Raw genomic sequence first — 10,359 nt, 5'->3', positions numbered from 1 at the left:
CTAGGGTTGCTACTTTAACACGCGTAGTATAGGGATTATTCATGTTTTTTGCATTTTATGTAAAATATATGCATTATTTCGAACCATGACCCTTATGAATTTTATAGCTCGTAAAATTGCGCATTCATACATGTGCATATGTATATATTTCATGAGTACTCTGCATAGAAGTAAGTATTAGATCTATTATTCAGTTCCCGATATCCGTAAGAGACTATATTATAGACTACTAGAGAATATTAACTATTAAGTATTTGAATAATGAACCGTAGTGCACACTGCACAGGGTACTAGATGTTAATCTGTTAGTGAAAAATATTGATAGTTATAAAGGATATTAGAGTAAATTTACCTATTATCAAATTTAAAGGAAAGAATATTATCTAGACAATGACATATGCTTTTAAAGATATTATTATTTTAAAGTGAGTTACAGCTATGTAAAATATAACAACTTTAAAATGTTCATTACTCACTGTAAAATATATAAATAAAATCATATGTCATTGTCTAGATAATATTCTTATCTTTAAATTTGATAATAGGTAAATTTACTCTAAAATTAAAGTTAACGTCACAAAATGTATTCTGCTGAACGAAAATTTGTTATGATGTACGTTAGTAAGACAGAGACAAAACATGCGGATATGGCGTCCTCTTAACACATAGGCAGTGGTCGAAGTAACTCAAAATAAGTGGAGGGATGGCTACACTTATAATACTGTTGTTACATTACGCCTATATTATACCATAAATTAAATATACTCTCTGATTATACCTATACCTTAAATCCTTATTTTTGTAATACAATTTTATATATACTATACATTTTTGTTTTCAGTTTGGTGTTTTATTTGTTGATATATTTAATTTTTTATATATATATAATTATATTTTTTATTTAAAACGTATTACATATATATATAAATATATAATTTATGCACGTACAGTTTATCAATAGGTTCTAACGGTATGCATTACATCATTTACATCGTAATATACAAATACAACAACTTAACTATTTATATATATATAATATATTACTATAGTTTAAGAAACATAAAAAAAATGATTTGACTATAACTTAAATATATCACTTTAATTTTTGTGTACACTAATAAGGGGCAAGGGGCCAGGGGAATGTATTATTTTAGACAAAATAAGTAGAAAGATGAAAAATTTAGATTATAATAAGTGGTGGGAGTGTGGAATACGGACACACCTATCTGCAATCATCTAAAATCCCTTACTCTACACTCTACTGGTCTCGTAGCAATGTTTATCATTCTGGCTCTTAGCATAACATTTTATAAATTATAATATTATGAAGAAAATTTTTAGTTTATTTTTATTGGGTTATTTTTGAAAATAAAAAACAACGCTGACACATGTTGCGGGTTATCACTAATCACTTATCAGAAGTTTAAACTCTAAATACGACTTATTTATTTCATCGTATCATACAACTACTAACTACTCTCAAAAGTCAAAAGACTGATTGTTAGTTTGTTTTTGTTACAAATTTTAAAATTTGAAACTAAGTATCAACAGCCAACTCACAGTTCAAACTTCAGTAATACAGTATACGCTTTACAATCAAAGGTACGAAGTTTACTATAGGTTCACTGTCAACAAAAGTATGATCATTGAAATTAATTTATACTATTATTGTCGGTAATTTGCAATGTAATCTTGTATTGTAAGATTAATTCAATAATAAACAATTAAAAACATTAACATTTTAAAATTGATAAGCAATACATAAAAGAATTTTCTCATTATATTTAAATCTAGTACAGAGTAGCAGAGATTTCTTTATTTTCTATTTATATTGAAACGTTGATTCTAAATTTTAATACCTCTTCTCTTCATTTATACAGATTATGTATTTTATAAACATTTTTAAATAGATATTTAATTTTATGTTTAAGATGACGAATTTTAGAAAAAACATGAGTTGGAGTTGTTTAAACACTAAAGAAGATTTATTTGAATTATTTACTGGCCACGTTGATCATGATGTTATTGAAATGGTGATAGAAAGTCGAAATAATGATTGTAAGTCTTAAATATTGCTCTAATCATAGTATATATTTTTTTATACTATTATTTTAATTAACTTATATTCTGTCTTAACGTATAATGTTATGTAAATTTAATAATCTTTGTTAAATCTGTTTTTAAACATTGTTTATCCATTAATTACTATTTTTACTTATATTAAAATTTCAAAATTAAACTTATCTAAAAAAAAGTATAAATGGAATCAATATCTAAAAATAGATTAAATCTAGATTTTAATTACTAAGCAACAGGAAAACCCCGGTGTATTTTTATATCTCCATTATTTTATTTTTTATTTATGGTTTTGGATCAAAACTGTAGAAAAATATTTTGTTTCCACCCTAGCCTTCAAATACAGTTAACTATATCCAATAAGGGTTTGACATGTTTGAATATAATGTTTATACAATGGATTTTTAATAATCTGTTAATTAAATTCAAACTAAATTTAAATTTTTGATAAGTATAATTATTATCAATTATGCATTAAAAAATAAAATAAGGATTACTTTCTTCTATTAGATATACTTTTTTATTTTTAACTCAAACATTGAATTGAATTAGTTATTATTTAATTATAATTTGAAGCGTATTGTCATCAATATGATTTAATATTGTTTTATGATGATTAGGACTAGGGACTTCTAGGAGTTTGTATATTTTTATCTAATTTTTAAAAATATATAAATGTGTTTCAAATATAGAAATAAAAATACAAAAAAAATTACAAAATTTAATTTGGGTTTGTAAAAGTTCAAAATGCAAATATTGGAAAATGTATTCGGTGACATGTCACTCCATTAGTTCTCCACCTTGTGAAATGATACATTGCTAGGGAAACTATCATTGCTATATTCCAAAAAAGTTATGTTTTTTCATTACACACATTTTTTTTGATCCCTAGACATTACATATTAATATCAATTAGTGTTTGTATTTTTTTTCACCAATAACCTGTATTGTTACTTATCTATACGTGATAATAGCGGTTTGTTACAATATATTAAAATTTATAAATATTAAATATAATTTTTAACTATGTCTTGAATATATATTTACATTGATCATATTATATAATAAATATTTTTTTTGAGAATATATATTTTAATAACAGGTATTTTCTTATTTTTACTGTTATAATGCATAAATATTTCAAACATTTTAAGGTCATGAAGTCCCTAGCCCTAAATTAATGACTTGGAAAGATTAATTTATAAAAAAATTTTCTCATTAATAATAATTAAGATAATATATTAAAATAGAATAGTCTTAAGATTTATAATTTTTTTTTTCTAAATTTTTTTATTAGTGTTATTGGCATATCGAGATCTTATTGAAATAACAAATATTTCTGATCCTGATCCAAATCTACATTTACTATCCGCTGAAGAAAAAAATCAATCTGCTGCAGTTTCTAATTCTAATATTCCTAACGTTAATTGGGAACGTTTATCTACAACTGAAACGCCTATTAGTAGAATCTTATATTTGTTATCAAAAAACTTCAAAGTTGTAGTATTTATGAGAGGATGTCCAGGCAGTGGAAAATCATATCAAGCAAATAATATTTTGAATTTATGCTATAAAAACGCTAAAAATGATGACTTTATTTTTAGTGCAGATAAGTTTTTTATTCATAAAAGTAATGGGAAGTATAAATATAATCGGGATAAATTAATTGATGCACACAATTGGGCATTTCAAAAATTCCAAAAAGCTATTGAATTAGAAGTTACTCCAGTTATTAATGATAATACAAATTGTGAAGCTTGGGAAATGGAAAAATATGCTAGAATGGCTGTAAATAATGGATATTGGATTGAAATTGTTGAACCTATTACCGAATGGGCATGGGATGCAACAGAGTTGGTCAAGAAAAATACACATTCAGTTCCTTATGATGCTATAGTTATGGCACTCCGTCGATATGAACATAATATTACTGTTGATAGTTTGTTAGCTAGATTTAAATTAAAATATAATAAGAAAAACCAACTACCAATAGTATCAAACATGGTTAAAAAATATCAGCTTTGTGAAAATCTCATAGACCAGAGAGATGTAGTAAGTAAAACCCAAATTGAGATTATTGACGATTTTAAAGACTTGTGTATTACAAAAACACAAAAAAAAAAAAAAAAAAAAAAAGAATCTACTATTCTTACTAATAGTAATGATGAAGACACTCTGATTTCTACAATTAGTTCAACACAAGAACAAGATATTCATGAGAGCAATGAATTTGAAAACCTATCCCAAGAAATGTCTGATATAGATGAAGAATCTCAATCATCCGTGGAAGACGCATCAAATTATGTCAATAAATCTGTTAATACATCTGAAAATGATTTTTTATTTATGGAAGTCCTGAATGAATTACCTGAAGAAGAGTATAGTAGTTATGTTGTCTATGGAAAAAATAGAGATATAAATGAAGGAAATTTGAGTATTTTGGATATGCTTTGTGGAAAATTAGATAAAGGTACAACAACTAACGATCTTAAAGGTATTATACCTAAACTAAATTTGAATAAACTTTGTGAAAACTACCCAGAAAATATTTCTTCATTAATTATTGAATTATTTGAAAAATGTGAAGGGAATATTGATTGGATTTTAGATATGTTAGTAGAATCTAGACATAATATATCAAAACAACAATTGTGCCGTTTTATTGAGTATGAAGAAAATTATTTTATAAAAAATGTTCAACGTCAAGACTCCATTGAACTTTTAAATCAAAATAATGAACAAGATACTAATTTTTTTAATTCTCCATTAAACTCACAGTCAAAAGCAATAAATAAAATCACTGAAGAAACTGATAGTAAAAAAAAAAAACATGGGAAAAAAGTCATCGATAAAAAATTACAAAGAACATTTAAAATTGTTGATGATGATTTAAGAAAAGATTTTGAAAATAAATTTACATTTGGTGATTCATTATACTCTGACCATGTTTTAAGGATAAAAAAATTTAAAGAAAATCAAAATTCTATGGACAGTTCTGATTTTATTCTTCCAAAATCTGAAAGGGTTGAAGAAAACTTAACATTTGAAAAAGATGATGGGGGAAACTTTGTTCAATTAGTTATGGATAGAAGTGTGCTTGCTCAATTATGTGACTATTTTGGCGATTTTTCTCCTAATTTTAGTATGTACAGTGTATATTTTAATTTTCTAAATAATTATATTTTAATCAAATAATTTTGATTTTAGATCAAAATACATTATTAATGCCAGTGAAATTACCCGAAAAGTTGGCTGAAGAACTTTATTATTATTTGATTGCAAATACTCCTTTAGATGTTTGTAATCAAGATGCCATTTTACAAGGTACCTAATTATTGTTTATTTTAAATATTTTAAATATTTTAATTGTTATGATTTTAAAAATAAAATTTTAGTATTTTATTTTATTTCATTATGTTTTAGTAACAATCCCATTAAATTTTTATGTAAAATGTCAAGGATATAAAACTATAAAAGTTAATGATTACATTAATTACTTTCAACAATCATAATGTTAATATTTATCATATTACCAGGGCCAGATTAAAGGGGGGGGGGGCAGAGAGGGCAACTGCCCCCGGGCGCAAGATTTTAAAGGCGCAAAGTTTTGAAATATTGTAGGTACCATTTAGAGTGACAGTGTACACGGCGCGCATACTCACATACACGTTTCCATGAATTTACCGATATCTGAATTACAAGTAATAACTACAGTCACAGTGTCCACGTAATAATAATAATTATTAAACGTCTATATAATATAGATAATATTTCCATCGACAGCTTCGACCGATTAATCAAACGTATAGATACGTGTAGTTTTCGGCCTTAAAAAGAGTCAAGAGCTATTTGCGATCTACTCTTTCAAAAGAAAAATTAAATTAATTTGCTATTCTTAATATTGAAAATGTTTTACTTGAATCTATGTCATGGGATGAATGTATAGACCAATTTGCTAAACAGAAATCAAGAAAAGCGTTTTTATAAAAATATTATAAATAATAAAAATAAAATAATTTACTTACATAATTAATCCCAGTATTTTATATATCATTTTAATAAATAAATTAAAATTAAATTAAATCATGTTTACAAAATTGTTATTTTAATAAATGTATTTACATTGTTTATTGTTTAGGTATATAGTAATATTAAAAAGATTGTTAACATATTATTTCAATATATTTCTAATATTATTTAATAAATGCCAAATTATAGTAAAACAATGTTATGTTTATAAAAAAGTAGTTCTTAATTTTAGGTAGGTTTGCCCCGGGGCGCAAAATATCTTAATCCGGCCCTGCATATTACATATAACAAATGTTTTTTATATTAGTACTTAGTCTTAATTATACATGGTAATAATGACATATTAAATATTAGTTTTCTTGTTTGGATAAATAGTTTCCTCAAAAATTCATGATGTAATCTAGTTTTAGTATTGGTGCATGAATAAAATACATTGTGAGAACAAATAATAGCTCAATTTATTCTATAACTACTTTAACCGTGTATGTACAGTAATAAAATTATGTTTAATGTCATACCTATTTTAAAACATAACAAATAAAAATGCTCGTAATTGTAATATAATTAAAATATTATTATTTTATGTTTATTTTTTCTTCAAAATTATATATTTATTACTTTTGAATAATGTCATAACAATAAGTTCTCAGGCACCGTTCAAAAACTATTAGTCTCACCCTTCCCCAATCTATTTCACTAAACTATTACGATTAGAAATGAGACTTTTATTTGGCTGTATCCACAATGTCTAGCAAATAATTATTTAGTATTTATAATTAATTTTAATTGACATAATTTTTTTTTTTTTATGATAAAGGAACAATTTTTTTTTGTGGAAAAAACGTCTTAAAGTATCCTTTGATCTCTGATATTATAATTGGGAAATAATTGTATTTATTATTAAGTATTAACTGATATTTTTTAAATTGTAATATTCTTAGATGAAACTTTGGCTAGAAAACTACAAGAAGAATCTACAGAAGAATGTTCTTCTAGTAATTCAAATTCCTACATTGTAAGTATATAATTTAGAAAAAATTATGTTTACAATTTTGTAACAAATTAATGAGAAATTAAAATTTGTTTTTACAGGGAGAATTCACATTTTCTGCAGTTTTAACAAAAAAATTGCTGTTGGAAAAATTTAAACATATTAATTCCACACATGTTTTAAATGTTTTACGTGCCAAAAATTATAAATTTCATGTAAATTAATTAATTTAAAATGCAAATATTATAGACTAAAATTAAAAAAAAATTTTTAGGAAGCAAATGAATTTTTAAGTGAAGCATCTGGAATCAAATGTTCGTTAAACCAAGACAATCCAACTATTCAAGTAATAAATATTCATTACTCATAAATTATTGGGTTTGTCTTATGTGATTATGATATGATCACATATATTAAAATAAAATATTTTATGTTTTTCCCATATTATATAATACAAAAATATTATTACAGGAAAATGAAAGAAGTCGAGTTAATGAGATAAATCATAATGAATCCAATAGTGATCAAGATTATAGTAGAGTAGCTCTAGAACTTTCACTCAAGCGACAACAGCTTTTACAAAAAGCTAATCAATCATTAAGCGCAAAACAACATCCTTCAGTCACTGCACATTATTTAGAAAGAGTAATAATACACCTTAAACTTTTTTTTTGAAAAGCTCTAAATTGTATGATTTATTTATTTTTATTGCATAGGCTGATATTGTCAAACAAAATGAAATACTTGCCAAAACCAATGCTGTATTAGATATGGTTAAACAAAATGAGAATGCCACTTCCTTAGATTTGCACAATTTAACAGTAATGCTAGTTCAATATACATTTATCCAAATAAGTTTGTTAAAGCAAAGATTTTTTAGGTTTCAGATGCTATTATAGCATTAGACATATATTTGGATAATCATATATCAAATTTGAAAAAACCCAATGGAGGAAATAGAGGTAGACAACTGACTATTATTACAGGTCGTGGAAAACATAGTCCCAAAGGCATAGCTCGCATCAAACCAGTTGTTATAAGAAGACTTCAAGATAGACGACTAATGTAAGATGGAATTTTTAAATATTAATTCATAGAACTCAATAAAACTTGGTCAAAATTATTTTTCAGATATTTGGAGCCTGAAATACCAGGATCAATAATGGTTATTATCAAAAAGAATTCTTTGCTCAGTTCAGAATTTTAGAAGTTATTGATTAGTTTATTAATGTTAAGTAAATTAGATACTACTGATATGTATTTAAATAATTATAATTTTTTTTTTTTATTGACCTTTTTTAATTTTAATCGTTTATCACAAGATATGTGAATAGTTTCATTTAAATTCCTAATAGTGGTAAATTATTATGTTTACAACATGGATGTTATCTGTTTGTTATCTTTTTTATTTTTTTATATGTATTCTTATATTATAAATTATATTGACTGACATATCAAATAAAATGTATTTTCTTAAAATATATTTGTTATGTTTGAATATTTTGTTTTTAATTTTTCAAATTATTGTATAATTTATTTATTTATTATATCTATAAATTAATAAGACTTCATGGTCCGTCCATAAGGATTTTCTCAAACAAGATCATAATATTATGAATATTTAGCATGCCACTCATATAAATTTGTTGTAAACCTAGTTTTAAAATTAATACGACAAAATAAAAATTATACAAAGGGTTTCGGAAACATAACTTGCCACTTCTCTCTTAGTAAAAATTAGCATTTTCAAAATTTGTTTAACTCCCCAAACATGCCAATTAAAAAAAAACAGTTAATATCTATTTTTGATTTTGAGGAGGAAGAAATGTCAAGTATATTTTAAAATTAGTCTTGAAATTTAATGAGAATGGTAAAATAAATGTAGAAAAAAAAAATATAAAAATTATAATTTTTTCTAAGAAAACATTAAAAAGACTTGTGAACTAAATATTTAAAAAAATCAAAATTTTTCTTAAGTGTTAATTTTTCTATAAAGGGATATTTTGCAATTTTTGCATTAACACAAAATCTGTTCTGGGGGTGTTATGAGTTTTTAGCAGGTGATAGTTTTTTTCTTTTTTATCACTCACCGGGAAAACTAGTAGTTTCTCAGGTTCCTGGATTAGTAAACCCTAAATAACTAATTGATGTGTAATTCCCATAAAGTTAAATATAAGGACTTTCCTTACATTATATCTGGTTCCCTTAATGTACATTTCAAGGAGTTGGTTTTTACTGATCCACATTGTGAAAATATAAAATGGCGACAAAATTCTCTTAGCTATCGAAGTGCCTGGTGCAGACTTAGCGACTAGTGTACGACGTAATAAGACGATTAAGTTTGAGTAAAAGTCGCTGATAAGTGATAGGTAAAAGTTCTTTTTATCCGTCGAAAAGGCGAAAAGATTTTTTTGTGATTTGTATAGAGTATAGACTATAGGCAACTTATCGCACACGTTTTAATCAACGGTTAGGTTAATTCCATAGAATACTCAACTCACAACCGTGGTCAGTACTTAATTAACTTTTTATCACGAATAGTATTTACACAGATATATATATATATATATATACCTGAATATATACTTGAATTTACGCGTTGTCGTGTTACAACTTACAAATTTACAATAGGTACGACCGGATAAACTTCATTGCGATCTTACTTTTTACTTTTTTACACAATTCATAAGGATTGTAATAAATTATATTCACGAAAATATTACCTCGATATTCACAAAAGGAAGCATACGGGAAAAAACCTATGCAAATGCGATATTTGCAATAAATAGTTTCCATCAAAGGAAATTATTAGAACTCACATTCACATAATGACTCATCTTGGAGTAAAACCATAAAAATGCAAAGTTTGTGATAGATCGTTTTCACACTTTCACAGAAAGGAAATTTCAACATCCATATAAGAACTCACACGGGTGAAAAACTGTATAAATATAATATTTGTAATAAATCTTTTTCTCGATCATCAAATTTAAATAGACACGAAACTATTGTGCATAATCAATCAGCCAAAAAACTATATTCATGCAATGTTTGAATAAATCATTTATACTAAAAAACAACACTTCAAAACTCACATTAAGATTCACGTGGAAAAGTAATCATATAAAAGTGACGTATGTTAAATTATATTTTCATGAGAGGAAATCGATTGTTTTCAAACATCAATTTTAAGAACAAGTGAAACTATTCATAAAGTCTAATATAGTAATATCCATCGACCTTTTAATTGTGATATCACTGTT

The 10,359-nt window shown here is 25.2% G+C and overlaps 1 protein-coding gene across 6 annotated transcripts in view; it reads left to right on the top strand.

Moving 5' to 3' along the window:
* The window catches only part of LOC132919344 (NEDD4-binding protein 2), a 40,923-nt gene extending 32,327 nt beyond the window's left edge, over positions 1 to 8,596 (top strand). Inside the window, exons 1-11 of one of the 6 annotated variants that reach the window (XM_060980900.1) lie at positions 32 to 170; positions 1,932 to 2,058; positions 3,374 to 5,218; positions 5,284 to 5,400; positions 7,047 to 7,120; positions 7,198 to 7,311; positions 7,371 to 7,442; positions 7,568 to 7,741; positions 7,813 to 7,917; positions 7,977 to 8,161; positions 8,228 to 8,596. In XM_060980900.1, the coding sequence (XP_060836883.1) occupies positions 1,932 to 2,058; positions 3,374 to 5,218; positions 5,284 to 5,400; positions 7,047 to 7,120; positions 7,198 to 7,311; positions 7,371 to 7,442; positions 7,568 to 7,741; positions 7,813 to 7,917; positions 7,977 to 8,161; positions 8,228 to 8,303 (2,889 nt within the window). In that variant the 5' untranslated portion in view covers positions 32 to 170 and the 3' untranslated portion in view covers positions 8,304 to 8,596. Of the gene's footprint in view, positions 1 to 31; positions 171 to 830; positions 971 to 1,203; positions 1,638 to 1,931; positions 2,059 to 3,373; positions 5,219 to 5,283; positions 5,401 to 7,046; positions 7,121 to 7,197; positions 7,312 to 7,370; positions 7,475 to 7,567; positions 7,742 to 7,812; positions 7,918 to 7,976; positions 8,162 to 8,227 lie in introns of those variants that run through there. The other 5 variants (XM_060980901.1, XM_060980898.1, XM_060980896.1 and 2 more) reach the window with 5 other exon arrangements.
* The last annotated feature ends 1,763 nt before the right edge of the window (positions 8,597 to 10,359 follow it).

Source organism: Rhopalosiphum padi, chromosome 2, assembly GCF_020882245.1.
Source record: "Rhopalosiphum padi isolate XX-2018 chromosome 2, ASM2088224v1, whole genome shotgun sequence".
Lineage (NCBI taxonomy): Eukaryota > Metazoa > Arthropoda > Insecta > Hemiptera > Aphididae > Rhopalosiphum > Rhopalosiphum padi.
This window is presented reverse-complemented; position numbering and strand designations above follow the sequence as displayed.